General features: G+C 60.0%; 1 protein-coding gene across 1 annotated transcript; it reads left to right on the forward strand.

The window, feature by feature from the left end:
• Positions 1-13,703: 13,703 nt before the first annotated feature.
• On the forward strand, positions 13,704-15,973 carry FZD9 (frizzled class receptor 9). Its single transcript, XM_080563385.1, has one exon. The coding sequence runs from the start codon at positions 13,755-13,757 to the stop codon at positions 15,504-15,506; it is 1,752 nt and encodes a 583-aa protein (XP_080419511.1). The 5' UTR covers positions 13,704-13,754; the 3' UTR covers positions 15,507-15,973.
• The last annotated feature ends 370 nt before the right edge of the window (positions 15,974-16,343 follow it).

Raw genomic sequence — 16,343 nt, forward strand, 5'->3', positions numbered from 1 at the left:
CAATTTTTTTTTCCTCTTCCAAAAATATATTAAACAGTCCCTTCATACAGCAGTGCTCTGAGGGCTGTGATTGTCTGCTGGAAGGGAAGTGAGAAACCCGATGGTAAATGGGATTTATACAGAAATTCCTTTCTTTCACAGTGCGCCAGTGCACCAGAGCGGCGGCTGGCTGTGATGTCCAGGCATTGTCGCTGCTGGCTGGGCACCAGCATGGACTGGGCTGCAGGTGATGGATGAGGGCGAGCTGGGTAGACCCGCTGGGGACCTGCTGATTTGCTTGCTTTGCCCATCCATCAAACATCTCCCCTGCGAGGCAGGGGCACGAGAAGGTGTCCTGGGGCTGCTGGCACCTGGAGCTGCAATTTACTGATGTGAGCTCAGGCCATAGAGTCAGGGCCTGGCCTCAGGAAATCCTGCGTGCGCTTTGCGGGTTCCTCAGCCTTGCTCCTGTGTTCAGTAGCAAAGGCTTTTCTGGCACAGGCGAGGTTTCAGGGGCTTGTTCTTTGTTAGGGGTGTGTTGAGGTATTGCGTACAGCCAGGCCTCTGTGTCATGGTCTCACAATGCCACTCTTCTTACGGGCAAGTTTTTTTCTGTGACTCCGGGAAGAGCCCTATGACCTGCAGCAGCAGAAAGCAGCTCTCAGGGATGACAGCCAAGCACCCGGCCTGCCTTGTGCAACCTGCAGAGGCACTGGCTTAGCCTTCCCATGGGTGCTGCAGGCAGAGGCCTTGCTTGGTCCTGATGAAATGGCTCTGCTTTCCTCGTGTGTGCTCTTCAGCACTCCTCGAAGGGCATGCAGATCCCAGACTTCCTCTTTTTGTTGAGTTTGACACACTTTGGTTATTTTGCATGAGCTTGAGGCCACAGCCTCTGAACCATGTAGGTGTATGAGGCAACCGTGAGCGGCCATACAACCCCTGGTGGCCTCCCTCAGGTGTCCTCGTGGACAGACAGATCATGTGCCTGGGTCAGGCCGGTGCTACTGTTGTGCTCGTGGCCTCTACGCAGCCCCTGCGTCCCGGATCTGATGGTTTGTGGGGTGCCCAGGGCTGGCCAGCACTTGCCGGGGGAGGTGGAGCCATAGGAGCGAGCGAAGGTGGGTGGCAGCGTGCAGCTGTCCTGGACACCAGGAGCAGAGCGAGGGCTGCAGCTGGAGCAGGGTCTGGGTGGTGGCCCCAGGGCCGTGGCCGTGGGCACGTTGGAAGTGCTGTGCACAGGTATTGTTTTGCAGCCTGATGGGAAACAACAGCCTGCACGCCAGGAGGAGCACGTGGGGCAGGGACGCAGTGCCACGTGAGAACAGCATCCCGCCTCAGTGCTTGGCCCAAGGAAAGCTGTGGGACTCACTTGGCCATGGGGTCGCCTCCTTTGCCACTGGACCTCCGCTGAGGCAGCTTGAGGAAAGTACATGAGTTGACCTTCATCCTGGGATTGTGTGGGGCCCTGTGTTAAAGGACATTTCTGCAGTGTGGATGTTACTAACCTGCGTGTTCTTGCTTAAGAAACCGGATAGTCTGCCCACTGTTTTTTTGGCCTAATTAATGTTCTCACTGGCTTTGGTGAGAAGCAAGGTCAGGTCTCCATCCACCCCTGTCTGAAAGGCAATTGCTGTATTAGGTACATCTCAAAGCATGGGGAGGGCTTGGAATAAGATTTTGCTACAGTGAGAAGCAGGAGGAATGCCTGGTGAGGGGGCTGTCGTGTCCCGGGGCCTGTCCTGGGAAAGGCCCCTGCCGCTGCCCTGAGCCACAGCCTTTCAGTGGGGCAGCAGCATCCTTGCAGATCCCCTGGCATCCTCAAACACATGCAAAACATAACTCAGGCAGAGCCTGAGGTGCTGCTGTGAAAGCACAGAGCAGCTACCTTTTTGGTCCACATTTTCCTTTTCTGTCAAAGGAGCGTGAACACAAATCCCCCTCTGCCTCGGTCGGCAGCACCGGAGCTGTGGCGGTGCTCCTTCCCCTGTGGTCAGCTGCCGTCATTCCTCACCATCCTGCGAAATGCATTAGGGATCGTGCCATGTGCTGATGAGTATTCAAGGCCTGGCTGAAATTGGGAACAATTAGCAGTTGTTTCAGTGAACATCTGTTTGCTGTTGCTCTGTCTTACGGCTGACACAGGCATCACCCTTTTTTCCCCCTCAGGAGGTGCTCGTATGTGGGACTGCAGCTCAGTGAGCAACCTCCCCGTGGGTCAGTCTGCTTGATGCAAACTGTGGATGAAGGGTGCCGTTGGGAGGGGTTTAACCTGCACAGGTTGGGAGATGGAGCATCCCCCAAGCCCTTAGGCGGCTCTGCTGGTTCATCTGTTGTTGTGGCCATCCCTATTACAGACACGAGTGTGTTGAAGGGCTCCCGCTGTCCTGATGCTCTGACGGCAATGCTCTCATGGCGGGGTGAGCCCACAGGCCCTGCCAGCCCTGGGTGAGCAACGCCCAGGCCTTTGCACTCAGTGGCCCCATGTGTGTGACCCTAGGGACCTGCTGCTGCAGGGGGCAGCCCTGCTCCGCCCAAGTCAGGCTGTGGAGAAGCCCTGGAAGCGCTGCTGGAGCTGGCCCTGGATCATGCTGCACAGGACCCTTGGGACCTCTCCTCCATTTGGCTATGGGATGTGGGAGTTTGAAGGCACACAAGATCCTGCTTTGAGTCAACAGGATGCTGAAGACAAGCTTTGCAGTGGGGAGGCGTGTGAGGAGCTGTGCATCAGGGACGGATGATGATAAGACTTCTTCGGGGCAGAAATTCTCCTGGAAGAGCACTTTGGGTGGCGGATCGCATCCCCTTCAGTGAGCTCCTGCCCTCATCAGGGGCAGTTGTGTGTGTGAATGCACGCATGCACGAGCACGTGTGTGTGTGTCCGGATGGGCAGAAAGGAAGGGTCCAGGAAAAGGTTGGGGTTGCAGCTGAGAAATCTGTGAAGTGGGTGGGAAAAAGGAGGATCCGGATTTGACTTAAAATAGGGCTGAAAGCTGTGGCTGGGACCCTGCCCTGGCACAGGGAGCGTTTGACACTCTGCCCGACTTGGCCGGCAGCGGGGAAAGTGAGATTTACAGCTCTGCCTTCCTGCAGCAGGGCGGGGGGAGAAATGCCAGAGCTTCCCACACCTGGGGGCACGGAGCAAGCCTTGTGTGAGCTGGGGCAGGCTGTGGGGGACGTGCACGTGCCAGGCGGAGGGGCTGGTCCCCCTGTGCAATGCTGGCTTTAGCTGAGAGCGTGGAGCTACCAGAGGCTGGAGCCGTGCACGGTACATCCACAGGACACGGCTGGGTACAGCACTGGGGAAGGGCTTGCAGTCACAAGGCGCCTGCAGTCGCCCTGAGCGTAGCTGCTTCTTGGAAAGGCTAACGGGAAAGCGCCGAGTGCCAGAGAGACCAGGGGAAATTGCAGAGGTTTTCCAGGCAGCTTTGAGCTGGCGTTCCTGAGCCCTCGCTCTCTTCCCTGCCTTGGGTCCCGGTGGCAGAGCTGGCTCCTTCCAGACAGCCTCAGCGAGCGCTGAAAGCTGCTCTCATTCGCAGCACGCCCTGAGGGCTTGGTGCTGGACACAGGGCAGCGTCCCTGCGCCATGGGCCGGGTGGGACAGGGCAGGTCCTGCCTCCCCAGGGCAAAGGAGAAGCCGGGAGCTGGACACAGGCACTGGAAATGTGTGAACTGCAAGGTGATAGGGGATGAGGAGGAGTAAGGTGGCATGGCTGCTGGGGAATGGTTTGGTTTTCCATGCCCTCATATTTTCCTGCACTCACAGGATGGAAAATGTGGAGGCCCAAAGGGGGGAGAGGGTGGGAGGTGGGACGAGTGGGGACAGCAAGGAAGGCTTTCCTTTTCCAGGATGTTTGTGACATTAAATGCCTGCCAGGGCACAGACCAGCCTGTCCAGCTGTGCTTTGTAGGGAAGGGGTGTGCTTGTGGCCCCCAAGGGGTGTGGGCTGGGGTGGCAGAAGAGATGTGATCGGGAAGCTGTGCCGTGGCAGAGTGGCTGCTGCCCTGGAGTGCAGCGGGATGGGAACCTGGTGCTGTGCTCTGAGGGCTCCACCTGGCCCTGCTGCCCCCTCCTGCGGCACAGCACCCATGGGGCTCCCTGTCCCCCTGGGCACGCGATGGAGGGGGGACCGCCAGCAGCCTCCCTCCTCTCTGGGATTTTGGGGGAGGGAAGCAGTGGGCAGAGCTCTGCCCTTCCATCCCACCTCTGCCCTGAGCCCTTGGGGCTTTTACAGGCTGGGGATGTTTGGAGGGTGGCCAGGGACCAGCTGCTGCAGCTTCCTGTGATCCTCTGGGCTTTCAGGTGGGAAGAAAGGGAATCTCAGAAGTAAGGCGTGCCCTGGGGCGACAGCCATCTGAGAGGGCAGCGCCTGGCATGGCTGGGCATGGCTCACCCACAGCCACGGCAGTGCAGTGCTGTGCAGCATTGCCTCGCACAGCGTGTCTCACTGGTCTAAGCTGCACATCTGGAGGTACATTTACATTCCTGTCCAGCTCTGCTTGCCATTGTCAGCTTCAGGGCACGTTCCTTTTCTTGGTTCTTTGCCCTTAAGACAAGGCAAGATGATGGCGGATGTAAAGAGGTAAAAGATGACTCAGGTTAAGTAAAATCCTTTTTCCTTGCTACCGATGTCTGTATGAGCACCTGCAGAAGCCAGCCTGGAAGGGCGAGCCGGTGCGGGAAGCGGCTGGCAAAGCTCCTGCCTTTCCCAGCACCAGGGAGGTAGCTGGGGAGAGGCTAAGGATGGGAAGACACGGGCGGGACATCAGGGAAAGAAGATATGGGGGGAAGAAGGCTTGGGTCACTTTTCATCCTCTGCAAATACTTCCATGAGCTCTTCTTGTTAAGACCTTTTGGCAGAGTGAGGGCTCACCCTGTCTTTAATCCTTTCACTCTTTTTCCTTTCCCATCTCCATGGCTGTTACCATCTCTTCCCTGCCGTGGAGCTGTGGCCCCTTCCTGGGCAGCAGCTCTCCTGCCTCCACTGTGTATGGCAGAAGCGAGTACTTCGCAGGGCTCAGGGTGATCTGCCAGCACTGAGAGCTGGGACCTTGCTCTGGCTCCGCTGCAGGATGTGACGTGACCTGTAGGCATTCCCCTGCCCAGTACTGCATATGAGCCTTTGCCCTTCTGTGTCTCCTTGAGTGCTCCCAGCTCACTTAGAGGGCTGGTGCTGATTAGAGGGGAGCAGAGGCCCAAAGGGGACCAGCCAGAGGTAGGAACGGGACAGAGCAAAGCCCTCCTCTAGCACACGAATGGGTTGGATCAGTGTCGCAGGGCGAGCCCCACACAGTGCCCGCGTGTCAACTTCAACTAACCCTCGTGGAGCTGCTGGTGCACCAGCCTTCGCTTCCCTTAGAAATCATGCCCAAGTGCCAGCAGTTGCCAGAGTGGTGTCAGAGCCTTCCCTGCTGTTGTCTGACCTTTAAAGAAAGGTGGTTGAGAGGTGGAGGGAGGGGGCATCCCCTGAAAGATTATTTGTTTCTCATGAACTATATTTAGGCACCATCGGCAAAACCCCAAACTGCTGAGTCCTGTTAAATAAACATTGGAGTTCTGTGTTTTTTTCCCCAGATGAGAACAGGGTTAGTAAGTGAATGGTAAATAATATTTTTGTTTAACATACCTGAGGGTTTCCATTCCAAGTTCCTGTCTTGAGCTCTCAGTGCCATGATGACAGCCCTAAGGAGGCACTACCCCATCTTGTGAAAATCCAATTTTTCAAAAATTAAGGAGGCACTCTGATTACCCACCATCTGCACTGTTTTTTTTTTTTTTTTTTTTTAAAGCTTTGCATTCTTTAGTATTTTCATAGATGTTTGTGTATTAGGATGTCTTTTACCAGGTGTGTGGCATGCCGCTGGTAGCAGCGTCCTGCTGGGGTGCACTGCACGCTCCCAGGACCTGCAGCTGCTCGCATACACCAGTGCTTCCCTGGGGCTTTAGTTCTCCATTTTGGATCCTCTGTGCCTGAACTTTGTCCCTGGGGCATCCCACTCGGGTCAGGTTGGGACATCCCCGAGGAGTGTCTCGGGGTGGGTATGGCACTGCCAGCGGGTGTCGGCAGGCAATCGATGTTTGCTGATCAATCACGATTGTAAGAGACCATCTGACCAGGCGTCTGATACTGCGAGGCTCGATGAGGACCAGAATGACTGGTGATGATAAGGAAACAATTGTTTGGGCATGAAGTCCAAATGTCTGCAGGCGGTGAGAGGCAGCAAGGCAGAAGGGCTCTGTTTTCAGTTGAATTGGAGCTGGAAATCCTTTGTCCAAAAGTGTACAAAACTCAGTGTCCACCTGGCTTGGCCAGGACATCAGTGTCAGTCCTGGCCTTGTAGGGTGCCGGAGTAATCCAGCTCCTTATTGCAGCAGCTCATCCGCAGCAGCTCAGCTGTAAGCACACTGAAATGAAGAATTGTGTGGTTATCAACCATGCGCGAAGGCTGGGTGGAGATACCAATGGAAATTGTTGAATGACCACGGTGCCCAGGTAAACAGATAAGAGACATGGCTGAAGAACTTCTCCCTGGAACAAATCTCTGGACAGGTTGGAAATGATGGTCTGAGCGCACTCCACACAGAGAGGAGAAGATGAGGGAAGTACTGAAGGAAGATCTGGATGGGAGGGGAGGACGTGCGTACCAGGGGGTCAGTTGAGAGCAAGAGGAGACACAACATTGGGTAGGAGCTGTCACAAAGAGGAAGGACTGTGACCCAAACATGGGCTGACTTGGGTCATGGAAAGAAAAGAAGTGGCGTAGTGCTGCGTTCCCCAGTGCCAATGAGCTCTGTCCAGTAACGGGGCATTGGGAAGGGGATGGGATCTCAGGGATGTGCAGATATTCAGCTGGAGATTGCTTTAGTCTCATCTGCCTCAGTCTGCTCACAGGGCTCAGTCTGAACTTCGCTGAAGGACTTGAAGCCAACCCACTTAAAAGCACTGGTGGAAGCACCAAAACTCTTCCCAGGCCACCCCTGCCCCGTGACAGTGTCTGTGGTAGCTGGGTGCTGGCCCCGGCTCCTCAGCATGGCTGCGCAGCTGGGAGAAAGGCTTCTGCCTCCAGCTGCCACAGGGGTGTCTGCAGCAAGCACGAGGAGGACTCGATGATTTGAAGGGCCTTTTCCCATCTAAGTGATTCTATCATTTTGTGACTTTCTGGCATGTGCACATGGGACTGCCAAGAGGCCACTCATGCTTACAGGCGGCAGGGGAGGTTTTGGGGGCTCTGTGGGTTCAGTGCATTCAGCTTTCACTGGAGACCTGCCTTGGTTTGGCTGAATGGGCGCTTTGGCCCACTCAATAGGAAGTTAAAAGCATCTCCAGGCCAGCACAGTGTCCTGGCTATCAGCTCTGTGAGGAGCTGGGTGCGAGGACAGGGCCGCTGCAGTCACTGGAGGATGAAGGAGAGGCACAAGAGTGGGGGAAGGCAGGGATGCCTGGAAGAGCCTGAAACTCTGCCTGGGGAGCACGCTGCTCTGCGCAGTGTGAAAGGCAAGAAAGCATAGGGATGCAGACGAGGGGATGAAAGGATGGAAGGGCAGGAAGAGCGTGTTCCCACTGTCCCATGCCATGCTGGGGTGCTCCCGGCAGGGTGAGACCTGGTTTCTTCCCCCCTTCTCCTGGCCCCGCCACAGGGCTCAGCCCAGCCCACGTCCTGCCTGGCTCCAAGCTGCCCCATGGTTCTCGTCTTCTCCTCTGAGTTGTATTTATTTATTTATATGGAGATGTAATAAAACTCCAGCAGGAAACGGAGGCGATTCCCTGCCATTCCCCGCAAGCAGGCCCTGGGACAGGGCGAACAAGGAGGCACATTGTGCAGTGCAGGCCCGCCTGCCAGCACCGGGCTGTGCGCGGGGCCGAGGGGCCTGGACCGGGTGAAGAAAGAGCCGAGTGTGTGCCTGCACCGGGGCCGCCGCTGACACCGGCATGCTGGGAGCGCAGCCCGGCGGCACCACGGGACTGTGGGATACGGCGTCCTGGGGAAGAGCTCCATTTTGGCAAAGCAGGCGGGTGCAAGAGGCAGGCAGCGGGGCTGGGGATGAAAGGGCTTCTGTGCTAGCCTGGGAAGTCATCTGGGAGCACAACAGAGCCTGCTTCAAACACCATGCTCCTCCTCTGCCTGTTCTTGGTCTGCCAGGACACTGGGGAACGCTGAAGGTCAGCTGTGGGGCAGACAGTCACCCCATGGCCTGGTCTGGTGGCTGTATGACCCATTGTTCCCAGAGCTCGGTCTGCTGGCAGCGAGCTCCAGTCCTCCACCAGCCTCTGTGAGGCAGCTGCTGTGAACTGCTGGTGCTGCCATCAGTAGGGTTCAGAGTGAATGCCTGCTGCTGAGGCCTGCCTGCGTCCTGTCCTCCCTGCGGTAGGGTCTGCTGGGGTGAGCAAGAAGGCTGGGGCAGGACACGGCTCAGCCCAGCTTTCTGGGGAGGACGTTGGGGCAGGCTGGGGTCTCCAGGCCAGGCTTGTGCGTCCCAGCCCTCCAAGGAGGCTGGAGGTAGCCAGTTGTGCCGCCAGCTGCATTATCAGCCACACTCACCAGCTAAAAATGCTGTCTGCAGGAAAAGCAGCCAAGGGAGATGGTGGGGGACAGCCTAATTTTCTCGCCTGTCCCCATGCTAGCCACCTCCCAATTGGGGCTCCCCCAGGGGCACCCCACTGTCATCCCGCTCTGACCCCTGAGCATGGAGGCTGGGGAGCCACCAGCCCCACGCTGCACATGGTCCCCATCCACGTGCTGGTCCCTCAGGCTCCCAGGGCTCTCAGGGGGCCAGGGCCGTGCCCTGTGCTGCCTGTCCCCAGCTGCTCTAGGGTAGGGATGGCTGCCAGCAGCAGGACGTTTCCTCCATGCTGCCCCATTGTGCTCTGGAGGGAGGCTGCTGTTGCCCTAACGAGGCCTGGTGCATCTGGGATGCCATCCCTCTGCCCACATCCCCTCTGCCAGTAAGGATAAATCCTGTTCCTCCGCCACCCGCTGGGAGCAGTGAGGGGAAGCTCAGGGCTAGCAGTGGGCACTGAGCATCCCCAGCACCCTGCTGACGGAGATGAAAGTGGAGAGCACAAGGCGGGAGCAGCCTCGAGCCAGTCTCCATGCAGGGCTCTCAGCCTGTCCTCTCTGCCCCCATGCCACTCACCCTGATCCCTGGTGTGGGTCTCAGCACCCAGTACCCTGCTTTGCCTTTTTTTTCAACATTTCAGCAGCACCTCTTACTGCCCAGGGCTGCATAATCTCCCTTTTACGTGGGGAATGCAAACAGGGGACCGCGTCCACGGCTCCCAGCCATTCCCCTTTGCCAGGGGCCAAAGGACACAGGGGCATTTGCAAAGAGGTTTTCTTCCCCATGATGCAGTGTTGGGTCAGGCCCTGGCTTGGCTCAAAGCTGGAAGGGCATGGATGGGGCTCTTACAGCTCCCTCAGAGACCCTGCAGAGCTTTGGGCATCGCTTTCCTACCCCACACCAGCCTGGCACCAGGACTGGGAGAACATGACATCCCCTGCCATGACAGCCGGGAGAGTGAGTGTGCAGATGGAAGGGGAGTGAGACGAGGAGGGGACAAGCCCTGTCCTTTAAGGCTACACATGCCAGGGCCAGGGTGTCTCAACATGCAGCCTTGCAGGGCTGTCAGGTAGCATCTGGGGGGACAGCAGGAACCCCCAGGATGTGAGGCCGTGCCCATTGCTCCGTGGATTGCCCCATGCCATGTTCTGGTGCTGCCATGCCCACAGTGTCCTTCCTAGACAGGGCTGCCTGCCCGGTGACACACGCTGCAGAGTCCCGTGAAGCCATAAAAATAGCTGCAGCTTGGGAGCAGGATGAGGGGGGTTGTTAATCCACCCCCCCCCCCCCCCCCCCAGGGGTTCTCATTGCATTGCTATAATTAATGCCTGAGTCAGGGAAGAAATGGCTTTTCCCTTCCATTGATGCTGGCTGGGGCTGGGGCTGGGGCTGGGGCTGGGGCTGGGGCTGGGGCAGGGACAGTGCCACGAAACTCCATCTGCTTCACCCGCCTCCTCCTGCCGGTGCCAGGTTCCTGCCCCCATTTCTTCAGTGTCTGTCCCCAGAAATCCCCAGCTTCCAGCTCCACTGCCACATGCCTACAGTGGGCGGTCTGGTGCTGAGTGGGGGCTGCTCATGGAGGCCACAGGGTGCAGAGCATCCCATGGCCTGCTCCAGGCTGGCAGGCACATTGCTGCGCACACGTATGTGCGTTTGCCTGGCATGGGAATAGAAAGGTTCCAGTCTTGGGGATCGCTTGTGGCCACCAACACCACTGGTGCAGGGAGACCCAGCTGTCCACACAGGTGCCCAGGTGGGTGCCAGCCTGGGGCCCCATGAAGTGCCTGATGTGGGGCACAGCCCGGGGGGGGGGGCCCTCCCAGGATAGCCCCCTTCAGCTGCTCCCCAGCCTATCCATCCCTGGTGCTGGCATCCCTTTGAAATTGAACCACTTGGCCTTTCACACCAGCTATTCCTGTGAAATTCTTCAGGAAGGGAAAATTGCCTGGATCCCCGCAGGGCTGTGCCCTCGTCCTCCCTCCAGCTGGTACCAAGAGCACAGGGTCCTTTGGAGCTGAGGCTTGCTCCTGGGCACAGCTGCTGGCCTGTCCTTGCTTTTTGGGCTTTAAGTCCCTGCCACAGCCCCTGCCTGCGAACCTGGCACTGCAAAGAGCTGGGACCACCTGGGCAGACCTGAACCAGCTGGCGAGGGTTGGGGCAGAGGTAGCACAGAGGGCACGGGGCCCCCACGTCCCTGTGCACATCCTGCCTGCCCCTGTCAGGGCTCAATGGCGCAGCGCCCCAGGCCCCTTCCCAGCTCTATCTCTCTCTCCCCCTCCATCACCCCTTCCTGTGCTCCATCACAGCCTCTCCTTCTCCATCATCCCCCCTCCCCTGCTCCATCACTCCCATCGAGGCTGTCCCCATCACTGGTGCCAAGGGATCCCCCCAGACCCCGTGCCCATCCATGTGGATGCTGGGGGAGGGGGGGGGGGGAAGCATCTTGCAGCCTTTCTTTGCAGCCAGGCAGCAACATGGGATTATTCTCAACCCGTGGCCTTCCTGCCCTCCTTCTCCCTCCCCTTGCTGAGAATCTTGCACAGGTTTGCAAGCCCTGTTGACGGGAAGAAAGGAAATGGGGCAAAGCTGCTGCCAGGAACCACAGGCTCCCGGGCTCCTGCGATATGGCCTCACTCCGCCAGCCTGGACGCTTCCCGGGCAGGATTTCTGTGCAGCCTCTGTGATTTCTTTATTCAAGCTATTGATATTGGATTCTCAGCCCAGGGACACTTCCAAAGCCATAAATCTGCTGTGTTGCTCTACCTGGTGTTCTTGTTTTCACTGCAAGGCGTCCAGACCTGCTGGAGACCTCGGCTTCTGTGCGTGGCCGTGCTGCTCGCTGTCCCAGCCATGGGCACGGTGCTTTCAGCGTGCCCACCCCCCAGCAGCCCCAGTGCTCCCCGCCCCTCTGAGCTGTGCCACGGGGGCTGTGCTGGCAGGTACAGGGGGGCCAGCACTGCCGTGGATAGCTGGGCAGGTTGCTTACCAGTGGGCGGGCATGGTCACCACTGATCGCCCCATTAACTGTCAACACACCAAATGGTCAAGATTTGGCCAAGTTTGGGGGGGGGGGGGGGGGTAGTGGCACAGTTGTTCCCCGCTCCTGCCCCCACAGCAGGGACTGAGCCTCCATGCAGCGGGTGTGTGAGGTGCTGGGGAGGCCTCACGGATCCTTTGCTCTCCACATAGGGCCTTTGGGCCCCCTGGGCATCCCGTGAGGCACCTGAACTGGTGTCGGGGTGGGGGGGCTTCCCAGGGTGCCACCCTGGGGTGCAGGGCGGAGTTGAGCAGTGGCCACTGCTCTGCATTAAAGGGAGCCCCTTGACTCTGAAAATCCACATGTTGCTCTTGGCTGGGCTGCAGCACCCCCTGCCAAGAGCAACAGTTTTACATATTAAAGCAAAATTAAATTAAAAGACATTTATTTGTGAGTTCGCCCCCCCCATTAACCCTTCACAGTCCAGGCAGCAGCACTGGGAGCTGCGGGGGCAGCGAGAAGTGTCCAGATAGATTTTTCCCTTTGCGCAACCCCACTGGATGAACGTGCAGGAGGACCCAGTGTCAGCAAAACGGGAGGCGGCTCAGGCAAGATGGCAGTGCAGAGGCTCAGGCACCCTGGGGCCCTGCCAGCCCCCTTCTGTGGGCACTGCTGTGCCCGCTGCACACCCAAACCCCTGCTGGGCACTCAGAGCTGTTTTCTGAGACTCGTGGCTCTTGCCAGGTCATGTTTCCAAGTTTTTCTTAGCAAACGGATCCATAAAGGGATGCTGGGTTTGCCTCAGCTGCAAGAAGCCAGGAGCTGGGCTTTGGGGTGTGGGGTGCCCTGAAGTGGTGGCAGTGCCACCCTTGGGTCCCTCGCCCTATGTGGGACACACGGCCCTGCCGTGGGGCCACATCTTGGAGTGGCTGAAAGGGAGGAAGGGACAAGAAAAAGACAAGGGACCCCAAGGACAGGTCCTAGTACCTGTCATGCTGGTGCCACCCCAACTCAGCCACAGCATCATCCCTGGTGACATAGCTGTTCCTGCCAAGTGGCCCGTGGGTGGGGATTTGCCCCCAAATCTGCCCTGCAGCAGGGAAAAAATAAATAAACAAATAACGCCAACGACACAAATGCCCATTTCTTGGAGCACACGAGGGGAAGCGTGGCATACCTTACCCAAGGCACAGCCCCGGTGAGCACCCCGCTAACGCCTTTCCCCGATTGTCATCTCCCAGTGGCACCAGAGCTGGGCGAGCAGTTGCGCTGTGACAAGGGAATTCCAGTGCTCTGCTTATCTCCCACACTGTTGGAGTAACTGATAAGCGGCTCCCATGGAATTTCCTTATATCACAGAATTGGGTATGTTTAAATAATATACGGCTGGAGTGTCAGCGTGTGGACGGCGATTAGGAACAGCGCTGACAGCCTGTTCTTTCGTTACTAAATAAACAGCAGGGCTCGGCGCTGTCTGCAGGAATGCCTGGGAACGGCGCTGCGCCCCGGCGCCAGCCCGCACCCCGGGCACCCCCGGTGCTGGTCCCGGGGACCCCGCCTGCAGCGCGCCGGCTCCCGGTGCTGCCCCGCCGTGCCCGCGGGGCTGCTCTCCCGGCAGCCCGGCCCGACTGGGGGCCGGAGACAGCGGCAAGACCGGGCCCCCGGTGCCCCCGGCCCCCCCCAGCGCCCCCGGTTCCCCCCGGCCCCCCGGCCCCCCCGGCGCCCCCGGTCCCCCCGCGCCCCCCGGCCCCCCGGCGCCCTTGCCCGGGCGGCACCGGAGCCCTTCCCGGGGATGCCAGGGTGGCCGCGGCACCGGCCGTGGGGCTGGCGCCCCCCTCTCCCCCCCCCCCCCGGCTGCCGCTCCCGGGCCGCCCCGCGGTCCCCGCGCCCCCACTCGCGCGCGGGCCGCCCCCGCCGCCCCCCCCGCCCCCCACCTCCGGCAGAGGCGCGGCCCCGTCCCCGTGCCCGCCCCGGGGGCGTGGCGGCGGCGCGGGGCGGGCGGTGCTGTCCCGGGCCGCCGCCTTGCGCGGGGCTCGGCGGGGCTCGGCGCGGCGCGGAGCCGCCGCCGCATGGGGCGCGGGGCGGCGGCGGCGGCGGCGGCGGGGGGCGGGGGGCGCTGCCCCGGGGCGGCGCCGCCGCGGCAGCGAGCGGCCGGTCCGGGGGCCCGGGGGCGGCGGAGGGCGCGGGCGGGCCGGGCCATGGCGGCGCTGTAGCCGCGGGGCCGGGGCCGGGGCCGGGGCCATGGCGGCGCTGCGGCTGCGGCTGGCCCTGTCGGTGCTGTGGCAGCTGGCGGCCGCCGGCCGCGGGCTGGAGCTGGGCGCGCTGGAGGCGGCGCGGGGCCGGGCGGCGCGGTGCCAGCCCGTGGACATCCCCATGTGCCGCGGCATCGGGTACAACCTGACCCGCATGCCCAACCTGCTGGGCCACGAGAGCCAGCGCGAGGCTGCGCTGAAGCTGCACGAGTTCGCGCCGCTGGTGGAGTATGGCTGCCACGTCCACCTGCGCTTCTTCCTCTGCTCCCTCTACGCGCCCATGTGCACCGACCAGGTGAGCGCCAGCATCCCCGCCTGCCGCCCCATGTGCGAGCAGGCCCGCCATAAGTGCGTCCCCATCATGGAGCAGTTCAACTTCGGCTGGCCTGAGTCGCTAGACTGCGGCAAGCTGCCCACCAAGAACGACCCCAACGCCCTCTGCATGGAGGCCCCCGAGAACGCCTCGGCCGCCGAGCCCCACAAGGGCCAGGGCATGCTGCCTGTGGCACCCCGGCCCTGGCCACCGGGCACTGCCGAGGGCCGGGGCCCCGATGGGCTGGGGGCCTGCGACAACCCCGAGAAGTTCCAGTACGTGGAGAAGAGCCTCTCCTGCGCGCCCAGGTGCTCCCCCGGGGTGGATGTCTACTGGTCCCGGGAGGACAAAGACTTTGCCTTCATCTGGATGGCTGTCTGGTCTACCCTCTGCTTTGTCTCCACTGCCTTCACCGTGCTCACCTTCTTGCTTGACCCGCACCGCTTCCAGTACCCCGAGAGACCCATCATCTTCCTCTCCATGTGCTACAACGTCTACTCAGTGGCCTTCATCATCCGCTCGGTAGCAGGGGCTGAGAACATCGCCTGCGACCGGGAGAATGGGGAGCTCTACATCATCCAGGAGGGACTGGAGAGCACGGGCTGCACCATTGTCTTCCTCATCCTCTACTACTTCGGCATGGCCAGCTCGCTCTGGTGGGTCATCCTCACACTCACCTGGTTCCTGGCTGCTGGGAAGAAGTGGGGACACGAGGCCATCGAAGCCCACAGCAGCTACTTCCATATGGCCGCCTGGGGCATCCCGGCTATGAAAACCATCGTCATCCTCACCATGCGGAAGGTGGCAGGGGATGAGCTGACAGGGCTGTGCTACGTGGGGAGCATGGATGTCAGCGCCCTGACTGGATTTGTCCTCATCCCACTCTCCTGCTACCTGGTCATCGGCACCTCCTTCATCCTTACAGGCTTTGTTGCCCTCTTTCATATCCGGAAGATCATGAAGACAGGCGGTACCAACACAGAGAAGCTGGAGAAGCTGATGGTGAAGATCGGTGTCTTCTCTATCCTCTACACTGTCCCGGCCACCTGCGTCATCGTCTGCTACTTCTATGAGCGGCTGAACATGGATTACTGGAACCTCAGGGCCCTGGAGCGTGGCTGCGTGCCCCTTCCTGGCCGGCGTGCAGCCAACTGTTCCTTGGAGGCCTCGGTGCCCACCGTGGCCGTCTTTATGCTAAAGATTTTCATGTCACTGGTGGTGGGCATCACCAGTGGGGTATGGGTATGGAGCTCCAAGACGCTGCAGACCTGGCAGAGCCTGTGCAACAGGAAGCTGGGCATGAGGACTAGGGGCAAGCCCTGCAGTGGGGTCAGCTGCAGCGGGGTGCACTGCCACTACAAAGCTCCAACGGTCATGCTGCATATGACCAAAACAGACCCGTATCTGGACAACCCAACGCACGTCTAGAGCAGGGTCTGCCTCTCCCTGGGGACGGCATGCTGGGAGAGCGAGTGTCACGGGTAAGGGACGGGGGAGTGCAGTGGAGCCTCCCGGGAGTCCGCTCTGGAGCGGGAGCCACCGGGTGCAGGGAAGGGGCGAGGGCAAAGGCGGAGTGGCAGGAGAGTGAATGCACACTGGTTTGGGGGTGACGAGGTCCGCGGGACCCGAAGGGAGCTCCCCGGGCACCACTCGACCCTGACAAGTAGCTGCTTTTTCCTAGAGATTGTTTTGTTTTTGTTGCTGTTGCCAAATCCAGTGACTGTTCTAACGCTTTCTTTGGGAGGGTGGGGGGGAGGGCAGCAGGGGCCGGGGCAGGAAGGGGAATAATCCAGTTTGTGTTTATTTAATTCTGTAATTTATTTTAGATTTTTTTTTTTAAATCATTAGCTGCAAGGAATGGAAAAAACAATAAACCCTGGATGTGTTATTTCAAACTGAGCCTCATGCTGTTCGGAGGAATTCGAGGGGGCTGAGAACAACCGCATGGGAGCCCCCAGGCTTGGAAGGAGCTGAGGTGGCAGGCCAGGGGCCACAGTCCCTGGGACGGGCAGTGTGATGGGTGCATGCCTGCCAGGCTCTTCCCAGGCTGTGCAGGGAGCGTCCCCTCTGCTGTGTTTGGGACCGGTCACGCCATGCCCTCCTCCTCCAGCATCCCAGGTGCTGGGCTGGGGTGGGCACCTGGGGGCTCCCTGCACCCCATGCCTGGCATGCTGGCATGGTGCCCCTCAGCAAGGGGAGCATGCAGCTCCCTCTGTCCGGCTCAGCCCCACTTGGCACCGTGGCTTCTCCATGGCTGGGCTTGGC

Source organism: Anser brachyrhynchus (assembly GCF_964034855.1).
Source record: "Anser brachyrhynchus genome assembly, chromosome: 20".
NCBI classification, from domain to species: Eukaryota; Metazoa; Chordata; class Aves; order Anseriformes; family Anatidae; genus Anser; species Anser brachyrhynchus.

Excerpts from the sequence above, each read along its gene's own strand:
- FZD9 (XM_080563385.1), top strand. The coding sequence starts at position 13,755 with ATGGCGGCGCTGCGGCTGCGGCTGGCCCTGTCGGTGCTGTGGCAGCTG.